This window comes from Squalius cephalus, assembly GCF_949319135.1.
Source record: "Squalius cephalus genome assembly, chromosome: 6".
In the NCBI taxonomy this organism is placed as follows: Eukaryota; Metazoa; Chordata; class Actinopteri; order Cypriniformes; family Leuciscidae; genus Squalius; species Squalius cephalus.
In genome coordinates this window covers 44,573,563-44,595,069 of record NC_137127.1, presented here as the reverse complement: position 1 = coordinate 44,595,069, position 21,507 = coordinate 44,573,563, and the positions used below count along the sequence as shown (strand labels likewise).

Genomic DNA, 21,507 nt, shown 5'->3' with positions numbered 1-21,507 from the left:
ATATATATATATATAGCCGCTTTGGAGAAAACCGTGATGTCATCGTCCTGCTCAGTTCAGTACTCATATAATGGTGTCAATGCAGGAAGATCAATATTATTGTTGACTATTAAAATAAATGTTAAATTTAATGTCCCCAACTTTATTTACATTGTTTATTTTCTGTGTGAATGCATGTTGAAACTTATTGAAGCAAAATTTTCTCCATGGGGATTATAAAAGTCACTACTACAGGTGTGTGTTGACATTAACGTGCTTCATCTGTCTTCAGGGTTTCTACAGAACTGAGGTACAGGAAGCAGCCGTGGGGGCTGGTGAAGGGCTTCATTGAGAAGAACTTCTGGAGTGGGCTAGATGAGAACTTTAAAAGCCTTGGTAAGACTCGATTTCACCCATTATGAACCACCTACAGCCATAATGAGCTCCACTTACAACTATCTTTAGCCCTAACCACAACCTTCTTGAGCTCCACCTACAACAATAGAACTCCACACGCAACAATACCAAGTCCCATACACAACAATATTTAGCTCAACCCATTACAAACTTGAGCTCCTTCTACAACATTTCTTATTATTATCGATGTTAAAACAGCTGTGCTGCTTAATATATTTGTGGAAACAGTGATATATATTTTTCCAGGATTCTTTGATTAATTTAATGTTTAAAGGAAAAAAGAACAGCATTTATTTGAAATAAAAAATCTTTCCTAACATTATAAATATGGTCACGTTTGATAATTTTAATGTGTCCTTGCTTAATAAAAGTATTAATTTCTTTTAAAAGAATAAACAATATCAAGCCCCAATACACAACATTGAGCTCCACCCACAATATAGAGTCCCACCCTCAACAAAATTGAGCTCCAGCTTTTGCCCACAACATCAAGTCCAATCCACTACAATATCAAGCCACAAGCACAATTGTAAGCTCCACCCTCAACAACAGTGAGCTCCACCCTCAACAACAGTGAGCTCCACCCACAGCAACATTTGGCTTCACCCCAATATTGAGCACCACCCACAACAACATTTAGCTCCACCCACAGCAATATTGAGCACCACCCACAGCATCATTTAGCTCCACCCACAGCACTTTTAGCTCCACCCACAGCAATATTGAGCACCACCCATGGCACTTTTAGCTCCACCCACAGCAATATTGAGCACCACCCACAACAACATTTTGCTCCACCCACAGCAATATTGAACACCACCCACAACAAAATTGAGCACCACCCACAGCAACATTTAGCTCCACCCACAGTAATATTGAGCACCACCCACAACACAATTAAGCTCCACCCTCAACAACATTGAGCCCCACCCACAGCAACATTTAGCTCCACCCACAGCAATATTGAGCGCCACCCACTACAAAATTAAGCTCCACCCATAGCAAAATTTAACTCCGCCCATAATAATATCAAGTCCCACTTTTTAATGGTGGTTTGTCACGGCTAAAAATAAATAAATAATACCAAAATAAATCTGTACCAGTAATTAATACCAGTAAATAAGCGCTGTTGATTTGTCAGAGCTGGAGTTAGCAAAGATGGAGGACGCTGTAATGGAAAGCCACAGACTGTCTCCTAAAGCAGTGAAGAACTCCACCCTGAGGCGGAGGAAAAGGGGTCTCGCTCACCTCCGCACAGCCCATCTAGATGAGACTCTCAGCCCTGTTACCACACCAACAGATGAGGAGGTCATCCACCGCATCAAACACGTGGCAGGTGAGCTCATGCACGTCCAAATACTCACAAACACTACATATTTTAGGTTTAATTTTATATGACATTTGCATTTGCATGTGCTCCGCCCACAGGTTCCACTCAGACAAGACACATTCCTGAGCACACGCCAGGGGCCGGGATTTTCAGCAACCTCTCCAAACCATTACTCATCATCAGCTTTGTGTAAGTAGTGCTAATTTTGCTTATACTAGTACTGACATGAGTTTATTCATTTTTATGTTTGTTTTTATAAATCTGACTTGGTGAAACTTGTTTTTTTTCTTATTTTTTGGTTTTGCCTCTTGTGGTTGGCCTTAGGATCTGTATAAGGTACATTCCCTTACTGTTGTCAAATATTTATCCATTCTGTTAAAAAAAATCACATACTGTCATTCTAGTCCATTTTCTTGGTTCCCCTCTATCAGTTTTATGCTGCGCTCAATTCAACGCAACAAGTCAGAATTTAGAATTTAGAACATAGAAAGCAATGGACAATTTAACAACATTACCATTTTGTTTCTGTGGACAATAGTAGGAATATCTCACGTTTGACTTTGAATTGAATGCAGCAAAAATGTATGGCCGTATGTGGCACGTTTCATAGACTTCCTCGACTAAGATCACGAGACCAGCGTTTGTCTTTGTTTTCCTCACTGAATGTGTCCATGGTCTTCTTGAAGGAGTGCTCAGCTGTTTGTTGTCTGTCTGCAGTCTGGTGCTACTGGTGTTTCTGAATGTGATGCTGTTCTATAAACTCTGGATGCTGGAGTATTCTGCACAGAGCCTCACCAGCTGGCAGGGCTTACGCCTACATGAGAGGTACAACACACACACACACACCAAAACTGCTTCACTCTGATGGAGCTTTGCATCAGCAAAGTCATTATTTTTCAATTAGCAATTTTCTACACTACAATTCAGAAGTTTAGAGTCAGTAATTATTTTGAATGTTTTTGAAAGTGTCTTGTGATTACGAAATTATTTGATAAAAATACAGTAATACTGTCAAATATGAATACAATTTAAACTAACTGTTTTCTATTTGAATATATTTTAAAATGTAATTTATTCCTGATTGATGCAAAGCCGAATTGTACTCGTCTTCAGTGTCACACGATCCTTCAGAAATCATTATAATATGCTGATTTGCTGATCAAGAATAATTTCTTATTGTCATCAATGTTGAAAACAGTTTTTGCCGCTTCATATTTTTGTGGAAACCTTGATAGATTTTTTTTTTCCCAAGGTTCTTTGATGAATAGCATTTATTTTAGGTAAAAATTAGGGCTGTCAAACGATTAATCGCGATTAATCGCATCCAAAATAAAAGTTTGTTTTTACATAATACATGTGTGTACGGTGTATAATTATTTTCTATATATAAATACACACACATGCATGTATATATTTAAGAAATATTTGCATGTATATACTGTGTATATATATTTATATTATATATATAATTTATATTATATATAAATATTTTATATATAAATAACACATTTTTCTTATATGCATGTGTGTGTTTTTATATATAGAAAATAATTATACTCCATACACACACATATATTATGTAAACACAAACTTTTATTTTGGATGCGATTAATCGCGATTAATCGTTTGACAGCCCTAGTAAAAATCTGTTGTAACATGATAAATGTCTTTACTGTCACTCAATTAAATTCATCCATGCTTAATACAAGCAGCCAGTCATGTATTTATGTAATGCTTTTGTATTAAGTGGTATTGATGTGAGACAGTAAACACTGTGGGATGCAAGACAATTTTTGGTGACTTTCGTACGGCCGTCTGCCGAAAGCTAGTTATTTTAGTCGATGAAGTTTTAAATATGGATATTTTTCTTACACGAAAACAATCGCTTCACTTCAGAAGACATTTTTTAATATAACTCCCGATTGTATTCATCTGAAAGAAGAATGTCATATACATCTAGGATGGCTTCAGGGTGAGTAAATCACGGGGTAATGTTCATTTTTGGGTGAACTATCCCTTTAAACTCACCCAACAGACCCATGAAGATCACTGAGTTGTGGGGCCCTATCTTGCACCCAGCGCAATTGACTTTGTACATCGACGCATGTATCATTCCTATTTTGCACCCGCGCACAGCGGACTTTTCCCTCCACAGATGCACTTCGGTAAATTAGGGAATGAACTTGCGCTCCCGGGGGGGCGGTTCTGCGAAAAGAGGAGGCATGTTCCGGCGCAAACGTTCCCTGGTGCTATTTTGCAGTTCCAGAAAACAATTCCGCCACAGACCCTGAAAAACCTTGTCTAAAGTCAGTGGCGCGTTGCGCATGTTATTCATATGCTATTTTAAGGGCGCATGCTTGGCCATGATGTAGCGTGTGCACAACGCGCATACACTTTGATTCTCTACTTTACACACAGACGCAGCAGTTCACATTTTTGCAAATCATACATACAAGGAAAAATATTAACACATGAGGGAAATAATTGTTGTGTCCATGAAGATGTGAAAAAAGCTTACACATTTACCCAAATTATTATACGCCTGTTTAACCGAAGCTAATTTGGGTGTGTTTCTCCATCCCCATACAATGTCACTTCTCTGTGTTTTACGGCCCTGACGAGGACGTCGGTCTCCTCGCTGTGAACCGCTCCTGGCGTGATCGGCCGCCGTTATAATAGCAATCCTCCATGGAACAAGCGCGCCTGCTCTTAAAGGGAATGTGAGATGTCGCTCTGATTGGTTTATTTCACATTTCGCCCAAACCACACCTATGAGTAATGAAGCTACTTCAGACCAACCCAATTTAGATTTGCGTTGAGCGCAAGAGTCATTTATCCCGCCGGTATAATAGCAACAGCGCCCGAGACCCGCCCACAAAGTTACTTGCGTTTCTCGTTTGATACTTGCATTTCAGATCGTTAAAATAGGGTCCGTGGTGTTCTTGTCACCATGTGTGTGTATCTTGTGTTTTAGCAGTAAACTGCCGCAGACACAGATGGAATGGGCACAGCTCCTGGAGTCCCAGCAGAGGTACCATGATGCTGAGCTGCAGAAATGGAGAGAGATCATCAAATCCTCAGTACTGTTATTGGATCAGGTAACATGTCTGCATACACGCTGACGTGATTTTATTGAACGCGATTATTATAACAGTATGCATACGTGTCTCCACACAGATGAAGGATTCCTTACTGAACCTACAGAAAGGTGCGGGACTGCGAGATTACAACTCGGACCCGGACGAGAAGAGGAGTCGATATCACTGACAGTCACCCTCCAGGCCACCAGGGAGCGCTGTGCAATGTAGAGCCACGTATAAGAGCGAAAGGCAAAAAACAAAGGGCCCATCTGTGCGTGTCTGACTATGCATACCAAACAAAAGAGACACTTGATAGAGACCAGAAGAAGAAGAGATGGACCAGACGCTGCCATCGGACGATCCAAGTGGATCCCAGTCAACCCGCGGGAAGCGGGGCCGTATCTGTCCCGTGGAATTGTGGGACGGTTACGGTCCGAGCGGACCCATCGCTGTTCCAGCTTTCTTTCAGGTTCTCTTTCTGAGGATGTTACTGTACACTCCTGTCAGAGGAACGGAATGGACACGAGGAAGGGTGTCAGGAAAATGAAGAGCATGCTCCTTTCTTTTGAAGTGTTTTTATTGGTTCATTGGTACCAAGAATGAGGAAAATGATCTTTTTAGCTTGATTTTGACCAGTAACGCCACAGCTGCCCTGTCCCTTTTCCACATGCGAGAGCTGTGATGAACGAGATCACTGAGCATTATGAAATCTAGTTCACTCGTACTATAACATCAGGGCTGGTTCCCTTGATGATCCTGCGCTGGAAGGTTTCATTCCCTGCTTAGTTTCTGCAAAAAGGGCCATTTGCGCTAAAAACGGAGACCTTCCATTTCTGTGAAGCGTTAACCATTATGCTAATGTGTATTTGCACCAGAGAAAGACTGTGAAAAGGGACACCGCAGACGGGAAGATGGATGAAACGTTGTTAGTTTTTGATTACTAAACTGTGATATCTCCTGATTTATTTGAAGATGTAGGAAAAATATATGAATATGTTTGAAATATATACTTTATTCAAGATTTAATATATATTTCAATATACGTAGAGGTCATTGCAGATATTTATTGTTGGTTTATGTACATAGGACACTTATCAAAGCTCTAGACGGAAAGCGTTTATAATTATTAAACCGCGTTTTCATCAGCAACACGCACAAGCACGTTTGAGACGTGTATCGTAATTCGATTCGGTGTCTATTTTGGTGAATGTAAGTGTGTTTGTGTGACGTTTGAAATCATTCCACTTCCTCCCGGCACATGAAGCCAGACTGCCTTGTTCTTGCCCAGCAGCTCAATCCACTGGGCGTCTGTTTACACATCCGCCCGGCTTCAGAAAGCCCCAAACCTCCATATATTCCCTGCTGTGAGGTGAGAGTCTGGACCAGGAAGCACTGCGGGAAACGACAGTTATTAATTTAGCCCGCCGTAGCCCATATTTTTGTCATTTTAAATCAGTCAAATAAAAGAAAAGTTATGGGGAGGCAGTTATGATATTTTTATAGAGCACAAGTGCTCTAGCCTAAACCAAATATAGTATTTATAGATGGTAGAATTTATTTATATACAATATGAAATGCAACAATTCCCTTTTTATGCAGACAAAAATTTTAGACGGCATGAAGAGATGTGGCACTTTACGTCAAGGCGTTGTGGGACAGAAAGCCTGATATACAGTAAATATATGTTTGCTGGCACATTGCCGGTGGGACATATGATAATATTTCAGCTACATGGTATTGTATTGATGAATGAATGTAAGATCTGGTTTTGAATGATGTTCTCCACAGTCCAGAGCTTTGGAATCTGATCGAGTTTCTGCTGTGCATCTGTAGTGTTGCTCTGAAGCCGGCGTCTTATTCCAGAGCGTACGTTTGTCGCAGTTTGAGATCATTACAGTTTGGACAGTTTCTCCTTCTGGTTTATTCACTGTTAAAATCTTCTCTCAGTTATAAATCTTAAGAGCTTTTATTTTGGCATTAGAGTGCATCTGTATAGGTTGTTGGGTGTGTGTTCTGATTTCTATGCGTGTTTAGAGAAACGATGAATCGTTTTGGTTTGGTATTTTGGAACCGAGTGAAAATCAAATGAATGACCGTCACAATCATGTTCACTGTACTGTATGTGTGTAAGTGTGTGTGAAATTCTTTGTGAAGCACCCGTTCACTTCTGCTAAAAGCTCCAAGAGTAAAACATTACTGACTCCACCAGAGCAAAAACATGACGATTAACTTTCAGCCTGATCTTCTTGCTCGTATGCAGCCACTTCTCATGATGTATCTGACCAAAGATTTGAGTTCGCATTTTGCAACTGAAAAGTGTGTCGTCACTATTAGAGACTGAAATTACATTGAGGAAGTATTTAGGCTTCTAAATTATATTTAGAATGTTCATATCATACTCGGTGCATTAGACCCGTTCCACTGACGTCATTTCCACTGTACCGTTGCTGTAGTTCCTTGAATGACATGACAACTGTGTCCAGGCAACAAACTGTCTTACAAATCAACTGTTTTATTTTCTTGAAAGTGTTCTGATTGATTTCTGTAGATGTCCATCTATGGCATCCCATAACTTAACTGCTGTAGCAATGACTTGCTGTATTTTTTTTTCTTTTTAGATCTATTTTTATCTCTAGACCAGGCTGGTTTGTACATGTTTCCATACGCACTGTATGTATATGACAATACGTGCAGTGTTCACTGATATAGGAAGCAGAGCTGTGCTGTGCACAGTTTTCCATTCTTCCAACAACTTTTGTCTAATAGAAGCTCTGATTCAGTGGCTCTCTGATCTATGTGAAGTAGACAGAGTGCAACAAATAATAATAATAAAACAACACTGGGAAAATGCCTTGCGAGTTTTATTCTGAATGCCCCTTTTCCCCTTGAAGTTTCCCCACAGAAATGTTACTACTAAATTGTACTTGTTTTCTCAAATGCAGTGTTACAAGTATGCTAATATCACACACAGACAAAATTGCATCATGCTTTTGGAAGTGTGCCTGAAGCTGAGTCAAAGCTTTTAACACCTCATTAAAATGGAAACTTACTATTTCCCACACAAGAGAGAGAGAGTGTGTACATTATCATGTCTAGCCACGCGATGGAGACATAACCCAATCCTTTCATTACGTAATAGCCAGACGCATAGCCTAATAGATTTTTATTTTGTTCAAATAAATCGTATATGCCTACATAATTTTAAATGTATATAAATATAAATATAAAATATTTTTAATATTCAATTTTGTATGTATATATATATATATATATATACACACATATTTTAATTCCAAAAAAATAAACATTCATTTAATCGAAGTCAATGCCAATATCTAAAAATATCCAGGTCGAAATGAATGACGGCTTGCTCCAGTTCCCTGCAAATGACAATGTCCCATGTAATAACCAAGTATTCATTAATTATCCTTATTAAGTCATCCACGCATGAATTTCCCTGTCGTCTGGCCTGTCGGTCGGTCACGCACCAGACAAATTAATATTCTCGGCGTCCATTCATTCATTCATTCGTTCGTTCATCCATTCATCCCGCCCATGCTTGAGCTCACGAAGACCGCCATGGTCTGCATGCAAATGAATCTGCAGAGGAGTGACCAATGAGAGCGTGGGAGATCCTCAGGAGGGCGGTGTCAGAGAGCTTACAACCAATCACAGCGGAAAGGGCGGAATATTCTAATGAGCAGGGAACACCTCAATGTACAGCAATGTGAGAGGAAAAAATTCAAAACTGATATTCCCAAATATTGTCCGTCCGACGGCAGGAATATGAGCAACCGAGGCTCGTGTTAGGGTAAAACACTCAAACCCAATGGATATGTGTCTCTTTGTAACGTGATAAACGTGCACATTGTAGCAGAAGCAGGCTGACGCAGATCATATTGAAAGATTGATTGCTTTTGTTCTGCTGGGAAGAGTGAGGAGGCTCCTGGTGGACCTCGGGGTTCCTCTGAAGATGATGGAAGAGCACAGGAGGATTAAACAGCGTCTGGAGGCCAGTTTCGCGTGGCTGTGTGAACTGGAGATCCTGAAGCAGCGGCAGGAGAGTCTGGTTCTCGGAGCCCTGTCGCTCGGGGACTCGGTGCCGGGATGCCCGGTCTGGGGTGATGTGGGTCCGGCTCGCAGCAGCAGAGAACAGGAGCAGCTCACTTTAAGACTTCAGCTGGTAGGTGATGAAAACCAGGAATTCCCTCCAGCGGGTCACTGGCGCTTTATGGAGATGTGGATATTCGCAAAGTATTGGGAAAAGTTGAGAAAAGACGAGTGATGCTGATGTATAGTGCCAGGCAGTCTTGCCATTATTATTCTAGCCAAGTGCACTTTAAAAAAAAAAAAATAATAATAATAATATATATATATATATATATATATATATATATATATATATATATATATATATATATATATATATATACATATATTGTTGTTTCTTTTTTTCTTTTTTTTCTTTTTTTTTTTTTGTGTGCATTTTTGGTCCACCAAGGAACCTTTTCGCTCTTAAAAGAATAGCCTAAAGAATATTTAAAGAACCATTTGTGGAATGAAAGGGATCCATGGATGTTAAAGGTTCTTAATGAAACCATAGATAGCCTACCAATAAAGGGCCTTTATTAGTGTGTATGAGTGTAGAAAACAAGAGGCTTGTTTAAAATATCTACTTTTTGGTGTTACGTAATTGGCACGTGAAAACTGCCGTGTGTCGATATGGGTTTTATAACACTAATATGCCACTATGATACCATTTAGCAGCATTTGTGCTGTATAAATAAAAAACCATTTCTTTTCACAGCACGTGAATGTTTTTGACAGCTGTGATTGATGTGCAAATGGAAAGAGGGCGGGGCGTGTGGTCCTTTAACTATCCATTGTTCGTTTCGTATATGGATTTATCAATTCCTACCCCTAGAAATATTAAGCTATGAATTTCTTGTTTTAAATATATATTATATTAAATGTTATGTTGTTGTCTAATTATCATTAAGAGTTATATGGCTTAAAAAATTAAAGTCTTAAATTTCGTTGACGAAACAGGTTGGGTTAATATTTATATTTTAATTATTATTATTTTAAACTCCGTATTTCGTCTACATAAGTGGAAGCAGTGTTTATCAAAGTGATATTAATAAACTAACAGAGCGCATAGTCCCTCCTGGGTACCTGTCCATCAGAATGTCTGCCTGCAGGGATTCGGACCTCACTCTAACTCAGTTTTCAATAAAAGGCCGGTGATAAGGTGGTGAGAGAAATCAAATTAGCTGTGGCCTCTCTTTTCCCCGGAGTTTCTCCCCCATAGATGGATCAGACAAAAGGCGCATGGAGCGGAATATTAATAAGTCAGACTCTCGCGGGACGGGCGCGTGCGTGTGCGCTCGAGACGCATCACCCAAATGAGCTGTCAGCGGCCACGCGCTCCGCTTCAGCGACCACCGGAAACATCCTTCAGTTCAGTCAGCAGGAGTCTATCTATCTATCTATCTATCTATGATCTATCTATCTATCTATCTATCTATCTATCTATCTATCTATCTATCGTTCTATCTATCTATCGTTCTATCTATCGTTCTATCTATCGTTCTATCTCTATCTGTTGTTCTATCTATCTATCTATCTATCTATCTATCTATCTATCTATCTATCTATCTATCGTTCTATCGTTCTATCGTTCTATCTATCTCTTCTATCGTTCTATCTGTTGTTCTATCTATCTATCTATCTATCTATCTATCTATCTATCTATCTATCTATCGTTCTATCGTTCTATCTATCTCTTCTATCGTTCTATCTATAGCCTACATCTATCTGTTGTTCTATCTATCGTTCTGTCATTCTATCTATCTATCTATCTATCTATCTATCTATCGTTTGTTCGTTCTATCTATACATCTATCTGATGTTTTATCTATTGATCTATCGTTCTATCTATCTATCTATCTATCTATCTATCTATCTATCTATCTATCTATCTATCTATCTATCTGTCTGTCTGTCTATCTATCTATCTATCTATATATCTATCTATCTATCTGTTTTGTTTTCCTGACTGATTAAAAATTCAGCTGTTAATTAACCAATTAGAATGGATCCAATTTGATCTCCTAGTCCTCAGGCAACTACAGCGAGGATGGAGTGCTCACACACACACACACACACACACACACACACACTCACACTCACACTCACAGCCCTGTGGGTAACATGTAATTACACATGCACCCTCTAATTATATAATTAGCAATGTAACTGTGAAAAATTCTTATAACTCATCCCAGTTTTTTCATGTTAATCTCTGCGCTTTAAACCAGTTCACAAACAAAGATTGCAAATAAACCAGTTTATTTGTAGTTCAGCTTTGTAGTTGAGAACCCAGCAGTGTTTGCATTACAGTAGCTAGTTTGTACAGTACATACATACATCTGTTCAAACACACATCAACCCTCAAGGCCAAAGTTTTCCTGCTGTAGTTGCTGTGGATGTGTGGATTAGTGCAGTTTAGAGATGTATTTTGGACTTCAGGACTGTTATGTTGATGTGTGTGTAAGCTGATATAGTGGGGGCAGGGTGGTATGTGTGTGTGTGTGTACGTGTGTGTAGAAGTAGGATGCTGGTTGTGTGTCCCATTTTGGCACATTAAAGGCAAGGCGCTCACGGCATCCGGATAATGAGAATACACATGCAGCCTGATCTCCCTCAGGTCCTGTCTGTTTCTGTGATAATCAAATAGACTGCTGCCTTCTGCATGCTTTTGTGCGTGAGGCCTCTGAGGGCGAGACACCGAACCAGCTGATCCGTCGCACGACAGTTAATCATGAAGCAGAATCAAAGATCTCCAAGGGAACACAAGACGAGGTGGAGTCAGACTTCAGAGAGAATAGCTGATATTAGCTCTGAAATCATCTAAACTGTTTTCAGTGGGGGTGTGGGTGTGTGGGGGTGTGGGTGTGGGGTGGGGGGGGACACACACCCCCGACACACTGACACATTGGAAATCGTATTGAATGTATTTCTGGTCCTCTCTCTCTCTCGCTCTCTCTCTCTCTCTCTCTCTGTCTTTGTCCTCTGTTTTTCCTTTCTATACTTGTCATTTTCTCTCATGCGCTTGAGCTTTGACCTCAGCCGCTAAACCATGTTGCCATGGTTTTATGAGCGATTCAATTCTAAGAACACATTCTTTAAGTCTTATTTTTGTCATGTAGAATGGCCAGGTGAATTCAAGCAGTGATGCAAACCTGCTGATTTCAATGGAAACGGTGTGTTGTAAGAACATAGAAGAAAGCAGTGCTCCATCATTTGACTCAAATATCAGAAAATGTTAACTTATCTCTGATGCAGTTGCCAATGAGAATTTCAGAGAGGTAGGTCTGGTTATGCTTTTTGAAATCCAATTTGCTGTATTTCCACTTGATTTCAAACTGATTATATCTTTCCAAACCCTTAAAATGGATCTAACGCAGTCTCAGCCATCAAACGCTCTGTGTTCTCCAGTGTGTAGGTTCCCTTATGGGCCTACTAATAGATGAAAAATTGGATAATGTAGAGAATAAAACATTAAAAGGCAAAAGATTTGCCATGATATCATAATTTTCACAATACCGATTATACTGGTATTACTAAAAAGAATATTAGGCTGAAAAAATAAAGTGAAAATAAATGATTAATGTACATAATTAAGGGATTAGTTGAACCAAAAATTAAGGACACATGTGTCTGAGACGTTAGCATGCTGTGTCCTAAATCGCTCCCCAATACCATTATATACTATTTGACTCGACGGCCATTTGTTGTGGTGTCAACAACATTGAGTAATAATTTGTTAGATTTATATAGCTCTTTTCTGGGTACTCAAAGTGCTTTTACATATGGAAGAGGGGAATCTCCCTCAACCACCACCAATGTTTAGCATCCACCTGGATGATTCGACGGCAGCCATTTTGCGCCAGAACGCCCAGCACACACCAGCTTATTGATTTAGAGGAGACAGATTGATGAAGCCAATCAGTAAATGGGGACAATTAGGAGGCAATGATAGACAGAGGCCAATGGGCAAATTTTGCCAGGATGCCGGGGTTACACCTCTACACTTTTTTGAAGGACATCCTAGGATTTTTTATGACCACAGAGAGTGAGGACCTCGGTTTAATGTCCCCATCACTATACTGGGGTGTTGGGACCCACACAGACCCAGATCACAGGATGAGCGCCCCCTGCTGGCCTCACTAACACCTCCTCCAACAGCAGTCCAGGTACTAACCAGACTCAACCCTCCTTAGCTTCAGTGGGCAACCAGTCTTGAGCTACAGGTGCCCCTTTTCCACCAGCATGAACCGGGTGCTAGTTCAGAGCCAGAGCTAATGTCGGTTCGGAGTTGGTTCGACTGACGAGCCTTCTAAGAACAAGTTTGCCTTTCCACAGGCCAGAGAGCCACCACAGAGCCAGGTCTTACGTCCCTGTATACATCTCATGTTACCCAGCAATGCATCTCGAACAAGCTTTCCATCAACAATGGCAGTCGTTGCTTTATTATTGATGCTCATGGCTTTGCGAACCTACATCGGCATCCAAACACGGCGAATCCAACACGTTCGTGCAGCTCGCCGTGATTCGCATAGACTGAGATTACAGTCGAGCTGCTATTAGCTCGATTAGCTGCTATTTAAAAATGGGGGTTACAAGTTTCTGTTCATCTTGTTGGTCACGGTAACCCCGCCCCCAGCCCCTGACACAAGCGACTCTTCTAGACCAGCAATGTATTGGTGCTACTTACAAACCACTTTTCCTGGTTCAGAGCTGGTGCTTTGGGTGTCGAAAGACAAAGAACTGGTTTGAAACTAGGCTCTGGCTCTGAACCAGCACTCAAACTGCCTCGGTGGAGAAGGGGTAAGGGTGATAGCTGCTGGCTGAACACTCATACAGTACACTCATTCAGTCCCATAATGCACCTCAATAACGAGTGTACACTGATGTACACTCAACGGCTAGCTACTAGAGAAGGTGTGGGCAACTCTGGCTTTCCTGCAGAGTTTAGCTCTTACCCCATCAAACACACCTGAACAAGCTAATCAATGTCTTGAGGATTAATAGAAAGATACATGTGATTTGAATCAGGGTTTGAGCTGAACGCTGCAGGAAAGTGGATCTTGAAGTGCCAGAGTTGACCAGCCCTGCGCTAGAAAATACCCATTCACTGTGAGCGCTTCCAGTGCAATCAGTGTCCGAATTCACTCACTTGTTTTCATTTACTCATTCATGGACTATGTAAGTGAAGTAACGTGTGGAATGTGAAGAGATGTGAAAAGAGTTTTAACCAGAAAAACAAAAAGTGTTTGCCTAACCTACCTTCAAGGCTCTTCTATACATCAAAATAATGACTAATGTCAATTAAGTTTCACTCATACTCATGTCTCCTCTTTAAATATAATTTTATACCTTGATTGTCCGTCATACGAGTGTAACCGTTATTACTGTGGCAAGCCTCCATGTTATATAAAGCAAAGTTATTCCAAACATATCTTAACCTTGTGCATCAGCCTGTCTCAACCTAAATTGTTGAAAGTCCACTGAAAAATTTGTTTTATTAGCTTTTGAAAAATCTCTCCTGTCTATTTCTCACATCTGTCTTGGATCTCTACACCCAAACATTGGTTGTCATCATTATACCCTTTATTATGGGGGGGAAGAGAACTGAGAGAACACTGAACTGAAAGTGGTTAAAATAATGACCCAAGTTGAACCACCTTTGCGTCATAGACCAGCGTAATATAACAAGAAACCAAAAATACTCACTGAGCGGTGATTCAGGCCAGGTGTGGAACGTACTGTGATGCATGGACAAAATCTGGACAAACTAAACCATGAACAAAACTTAAATAAAACCCAGACCCAGACTGCATTAAACACAGGTTCACTTGCAATATGGTGCCAACCACAATGTGTTTTGATCTAGCTGTCGGGAGAATGAAACTAGGTCCTGAAACAAAACCAGAGCCACAGGATTAAAAAATAGCATACTCAATAGTAACTGTCCTGTCTTTGGTAAATTATTGATGTTCTGGGATTGGTGCATATGCATATACTGCTGTCAGTGGTGCACACACTACACTGGTGACATGCACACAAACACCTGTGCTTGAAGCTTTCTATCCAAACCATCTTACATCCATCTGTCACGCAAATAATTATAGATTATTCTAATGCAGATGCACAATACATTATTATTACTATTTTCATTTATTCAAGAGAGCAGTTTTTAGGGCTGTAATATAACGGACCTTTTAAATTATTTAAGATTTAACAGTGTTTTATGCAGTAAGCCTGCGGGCGAGTAATGGCAATCTAGGGCATACATTAAGTTAATATGGGGAAAAAAAATTAACTATATATTAACTATATTATGCTGATGCACCCTACTACTGTCCTCTCAGCTATATGTATGTGCTTGTATTGGCGCTTTTCCACTGCATGGTATGGCTCGGTACCGCTCACTTTTGGGGGGTTTCCACTATGTACAGTACCTAGTACCTGGTTCTTTTTTTAGGTTGAGGTTCTGCCGTACCGATACTAAAATGTGACGTGTAAACACTGCAGATCGCTGAGAATCGTCACTACCAGCGTCATTGGATTTGCGACACGAGACTCCAAACCCTCTAGATTTGAATAGTCAGCAACAGCTACCGCAGTATCATTTGTTCGCACAACTTTTTTAAACTACTTGCTTTAAACGACGGTCACATGCAACTTGAAAAAAAATGACTGTATCGGGGTCAGTAGACGAGGTGGTGGCGCAACCATAACGATCAGTCTATAATCCCATCCACTTTGAAGGGGTAAAGTAAAGCCAGTCGAGCCAAAGTAAAGCGAGCCATGCCGAGCCGACTCATGCCAACCCGAGTCTTGCCACACAGTGGAAAAGCAACATCTGTCTGTTATTGTGTTTGTATTGGGTTACTGCATTCCTGTAGCTCAAACATTAACGCATGAGTGCTCCCAAAGTCAAGGTTATGGGTTTTATTCTCAGTAAATGCATGAACTGATCAAAGGTAAAGCTTGAATGCAATGCAAGTCACAATAAAAGTGTCTGCCAAATGCATTCATTTTTACTTGCCCTCACTATTGACCTTTCTGTTGTACCCTGCAGAACCGGCTCCAGGGTGCCCCCAGTCTGCTGATGCTGGCACTGCAACAGCAGCTCAGTGAGTTGAGGATGGATACAGGACTCATATGTGAGCAGAATACAGAGGAGGATTTGGACAGTCCCAGCACATCAAGCTCAGGTACTCCATGACTCTAAGAATCATTTATTCCAGATAGTGTTCTGCAAAATTGCACACTTGTTGTGGATATATTTTACTATGTACAGATGCACAAAAATGTTGGTCAAAACCCGATATTTGGTATAGTTGGTGTTATAACAGATGAGATGGGACAATGTTAAATATATAGGCTGCTGTTGCTTTTGTGTTCCTAAAGCTCTGATCTTGAGTTTACATGTTTCAGAAGAAGAACAGTAGAATTGTGTGTGAACTTCTTGAATACTTGTGTAACCTCATACAGAAAAAGAGTAATCCAAGCTTCTGCTTCTCACATCAACCTAACCATTCTGACACCAACCATTTCCCACTTCCGATATGGTCACGGATGTACAGTATTGCGCACACCTAGTTACAGTATGCAATGAGCTGGTTTTGTGTCAGGAAATGTGTTGCCATGTAAAGTCATTTTTAATAGTGAGGCGTATTGGTTACACATGTGAAAAACGTACACTCAGATGTTGTGAATAATAGAATGAAAGCTGATAACATTGAAAATAAGATTTCAACTTATCTTGACCCCTCAGGGTTTTATGAGCAAAGTGAAAGTCTGTCTCCTCCACTGCGTTCCTGCTCCTCTCCAAAACTCACTGCCTCCTGTCACAGGCCCAGATCTATGGGTGAGTGTTTCTTTTAATCACATCTCACACCCACGTTTTAGTTTATTCTATATCAGAGCATTAATTTGTACTCTCAGTACTATGAATTACCCTGTGGACCTATGAGTATTTTGTGATTTAAACTAAGGGGTTTCAAATTGATGCCCATAGACCCTGCAAGGTGGGTGCTTGGGGCAAATTGAGGGGGAAAGGTATTAAAACAAAATTAAATTAAAACTTGTGGTCTTGATAATATAATTATTACATTTTACCCACACAGTATAAAAGTGTCTACAATAAAACTTAGGCCTAGCTGCTTTTGAAGAAGGGAGTCGTTTGCAAGGGGATCATCATACTTGAGGTCCTTGACATCAGAAAGTTTGAAAACCCATGGTGTTTAGAACTAGTTTTATTTCTCATAAAATCATTAATTTTTTCACTTGCTGACAGATGCCTACATGCTGGACTGGGAGGGTCATATGGAGCCCACAGTACATGCCAGCCTTCCCCGCTCATTTTCTGCCCCATACCCCCCATTGGAGGGTATTGCAGAGGGAATAGAGGATGAAGAAGAAGATGAAGAAAGCCCTCAGTGGGTTACAGATCAGATTGCTGATGGGAATGAAAGCCTTACAGCCGAGATGAGCCTCACTTCTGATGCTCAGGCTGATCCTACAGTGAAGATAGATGACGGCCCCACCGAAGAGGACATCCAGCAGGCTATGCGTGTGGAGACGTACATCCTGAGACTCCTGCAGCGGCGACACTTCAGATCTACAGCAGGACTCGACTCTGAGCCCGATCGGTGGCAAGACTTACACAATTACCCTCCTGGTTACCCACAGCTTTCACTTGACCAATCGGAATGGCAGGAATGGGCACCGCTCTCAGAGGAAGTGAATGAGGGCGAGACCCAAGACAGATATTACATGAACCTTCCCAGTGCTCAGATTGGACCAACTTCCCTAAGCAGTGAGGAGCCAGAATCCTCCTTAGAAATTAATCAGTATGGAGTTAAAGAAGTTTACGACAGCAGCAACGACTCGCCTCGTCATCAACCGGTTTACAACAAACGTCGTCCCACGATGTCAGATACTATGAAACCACACATTCACACCTGCTGCAATCACACCTGCGTACCGTCCCGTGAACAACACCAGCCGATTCCATCTCAAAAGTGGGCTCTTCTTCGTTCCCTAACCAGAAGGGTTCCGGAGGAAAGGTGGACAACTCTAGGAGAGAGACAAACCAAGTCGACCTGCCGCTCTCGGTCTGAGGACAGTTGCGTCTCTCAAGGATGGGCCGCCCAACCGGAGCACAAATATCATACTGTGGGACGGGACATCGGCAGGCATCATAGTGATGAATTTCACCCATCCAATCAGCGACTCTGGTGCTCCACTGCAGATCTCAGTCAAGAAGAGGATGAGGGGATATTCAGAGAGGATGTGCATGAACTCAGCGGAAATCATTTACCGGTCAAACACGCTAGTGTTCAGTTTGTGGAGCAGAACCAGAGGTTGCAAGAGCGGACAGAGGCCGCTCCTGCGCCGCCCAATGGTTCCGACTCCAGTCTGAGTGAGACTTTCTCTCCAGGGACCAGTTCAGTGTCCAGTGACTCAGATGAGAGCGGAGGGCTGGTCTGGCCTCAACAACTTCCTCCACGTTTGCCCCCTTCCTCCTCCTCGTCCTCACAGAATCCCTCCAATGATGTGGTCAAGATTAAAGCCTCACATGCGCTCAAAAAGAAGATCATGCGTTTTCGTTCAGGCTCCCTCAAACTAATGACCACTGTATGAACATCTCTGCCTATTTCTCCACTAAATTCATTCGAAATCTTCTCTTAATCTGCTTGTTAAGTCGTGACATATTGAATACTGTTTCCGGGTCCAAGCTTCTACTCCGTTTCAAGTGAGAATACTGACCCAACAGACGTTTATGACCACTCTTCATTCAAACTTTAAAAACTCACGGTGCTCATGGTGTCCCAGACAACAATATTTGAACGATTCAGAAGATGATAAGGTTAGCATCAAGATTTTTCAGTAGTACTACAGCATACCGTGAGTGTATATTAGCACAGTTTGTTGTTTGCTTTTGAGATCCGACAGAGCGTTTGGACTCGGAAGCTCTGACGTGCCACCAGACTAAACCGGATTCAGATTTGTTTATAAGTCCGTCCCCTCTTTGTTTCTTGCTGTATCTTGTTTTTTTGATTTTCACTTCTGGGATTCTTGTATCTTTCTTCTGGTAAATAAAAGATTTGATGAGACGCAACCACAAGATACAAAGCAAACCCACAAAGCACACCAAACCCATTAAGGGATCATATCAGATGTGTTAAAGGAACAAATTCTGTCATCATTTACTCACCCTCATGTTATTCCAAACCTGTATGACTTTCATTTTTCTGCCGAACACAAAAAGAACATATTGTATTTTGTCCACACAATGGAAGTGAATGGACAACAAAACTGTATCAACTGTATTCAAACCTGTATGACTTTCTTTCTCATGTGGAATAAATATTTTGAAGAATGTTGGTGACCATGACAATATTTGACTTCTTCAAAATATTTCTTCCACATGAGAAAGACAGTCATACAGGTTTGAAATGACAAGAGGCTGAGTAAATAATGACATAATTTTAATTTTGTGGTCAACTATGCCTTTAAAAAGACCATGAGTCTGTAATGTTTCTAAATCACTTTCCTCAGCTTCACGTTGTCTGGCATGCCCCTAAATCTCTTTCTTTCATTACTATAGCTATATATTTTAGCTTTCCCCCCACTTAATAAGCCATTTTAAGTTATTTTGTTCTTGATTAATGACAAGACAGTGAAATAGAGGCAGGTGACCATGTGAGATGAGAGAATTGAACGATCGAGGATCGAGGTCTCAAACTGAAGAAGGCCAGAATTATGACTTAAAGCCATTTTAACCCTACATTGCTGATCATGATGTCACATTCTTCATTGTGTAATGCAGAATGGAAATATTTGTCCTGGGAATATTTTAACAGGATGAAGAGAGATATTCCCTCACCTGGAATTGATTCTCATTAGCTTAGCATTTTAAAGAGGGCAATTTTCACAGCCCATCTCACACACACATGACATGATGTGCCTGGGATTACGGAGGCATCATTATCAGTACTACGTACCACTTTGCCTGCCATGTCCCAGGTGTTGTGTCTAGTTTGCACAGTATGTTAACCATGAGAATGAAGTTTACTTGATACATATTTTGTAGCATGTCTGTTAAAACGCATTTGTAGTGTACTGCAGATTTTTCGACATTTATAGAAACTAATTAGTATTTATACTTTATGAAGTTTGATAACACATAGCTTCTTCATTGGCACCACCTAGTGTATTGGAGGACTGGATTATTTCATTTTCTTGCTGCTACACTGCCAAACTCCCTTTACCTGTGCTGTACAGTGGAAATGCACTCCAGTGTGGAGTGTACTAAAGTATACCTTGCCTAAACATAATAGTTCACCATGCATCTTTGATCTCATAGCCTGCAGTGTATTTTCAAGATTTTCATGTAGTCTTTGAAAATGTTCTTGCTCATTGCATGTTGTTAATAAACTTTTATTTATTTATCAGCCATTGTCTCAGATTCGTCCATGGGTATGATTTGAAATAATAGATTCAAAGTATTTTTACGTCAGCTACATAGGACTTACTTGATAGATTAATTATCTCAGAGTCATAGGGCCCTGCCTAGTTGTACAAATGCATACCAGAAGAAATAAAAAAATCATCTCTAGATGGGTGTTCAAAACTTTATCTTTATTTCATATTTTCAATATGTATACAGACATGGTTAAACAAGATGCAAAAAGTAGATTATATGTAGGCTACAAATGACTTCTGATAATCAGTCATATACATATATGTACATATACTACAGTCACACAAAACTCAAACAAAATTGCAATACACCTCATACAATACACAACAAACAGGAGAGCACGAGAGGATATAAGAAATATGAATTCTGTTCATTGCTTAACATTCAGTATTGTTCTCAGTTGCCATGGAGTGCTGTTATATTTAGCATGCCTTGTTGTGCAGTTAGAAACGGAAACGTTGCTAACACATAACCAGACAAAATTGGTTCTGAAATGTTTTAACAAAGGCTTTCAGAATCACTTTTACCAGATCACAGGATTGTACTACCTTTTTTGCCCGAAGTACACCCACATCACTAAATAGCATTGATGTTTTAACTTCCATTTTATTAGATAAAATCCAGGATAATAATATGCTTTACCTTGAGTATGAATTTGCAATTTTCTTCCTATATTTTCTAGAAGTGAAAAAAAAAAAGTAGTACACTAACATGTGGCCTCAAAGCTAAAACACATAGACCAAAAGCCACAAATCTCTAATGTGTGTAATCATGTGATGGTTGGGAATCAGTTTTAAACAGTCGCTCTTTACTGGCCTCTACTGGTTAGTCAAGCTCATGAACAGCAGGCATTTTACAACTGTGAAGGACAAAACACTCCTGGCAAGTTCAGCTTCTTGTGCTAATATATAAAACACGTACAAAGTTATGGTTGTAGGCTACCTTTGATATGTTTTTAACATTTATTTCAGTGCGGTACATCCACCTCACAACTTAAAAGCAGACAAAATGTAAACACAAAATTTTACACACAAAATTATTTCAATAATTGCATTTTTATTTAACACAAAGAGCACTGCATTTCAGTTGTGTCTGGTGAAACGGCTTCGTCACCTTCCTAAAATAATTGCCTAAGTCAT

At 40.4% G+C, this 21,507-nt stretch overlaps 2 protein-coding genes across 10 annotated transcripts in view; both read left to right on the top strand.

Annotated features, from left to right (window-relative positions):
- gramd1bb (GRAM domain containing 1Bb) overlaps positions 1 to 7,651 on the top strand; it is a 150,350-nt gene extending 142,699 nt beyond the window's left edge. For 7 of the 9 annotated variants that reach the window (XM_079874363.1, XM_079874361.1, XM_079874362.1 and 4 more), the window contains 6 exons: positions 272 to 375; positions 1,538 to 1,732; positions 1,825 to 1,915; positions 2,444 to 2,551; positions 4,701 to 4,824; positions 4,904 to 7,651. In XM_079874363.1, the coding sequence (XP_079730489.1) occupies positions 272 to 375; positions 1,538 to 1,732; positions 1,825 to 1,915; positions 2,444 to 2,551; positions 4,701 to 4,824; positions 4,904 to 4,993 (712 nt within the window). In that variant the 3' untranslated portion in view covers positions 4,994 to 7,651. The remainder of the gene's footprint in view (positions 1 to 271; positions 376 to 1,537; positions 1,733 to 1,824; positions 1,916 to 2,443; positions 2,552 to 4,700; positions 4,825 to 4,903) is intronic. The other 2 variants (XM_079874367.1, XM_079874366.1) reach the window with 1 other exon arrangement.
- Positions 7,652 to 8,504: 853 nt separating this feature from the next.
- On the top strand, positions 8,505 to 19,575 carry dact3b (dishevelled-binding antagonist of beta-catenin 3b). The gene is made up of 4 exons (XM_079874815.1): positions 8,505 to 8,989; positions 15,956 to 16,091; positions 16,655 to 16,747; positions 17,177 to 19,575. Exons 1-4 carry the CDS (start codon positions 8,780 to 8,782, stop codon positions 18,523 to 18,525), a joined length of 1,788 nt encoding a protein of 595 aa, XP_079730941.1. The 5' UTR covers positions 8,505 to 8,779; the 3' UTR covers positions 18,526 to 19,575.
- Positions 19,576 to 21,507: the final 1,932 nt, after the last annotated feature.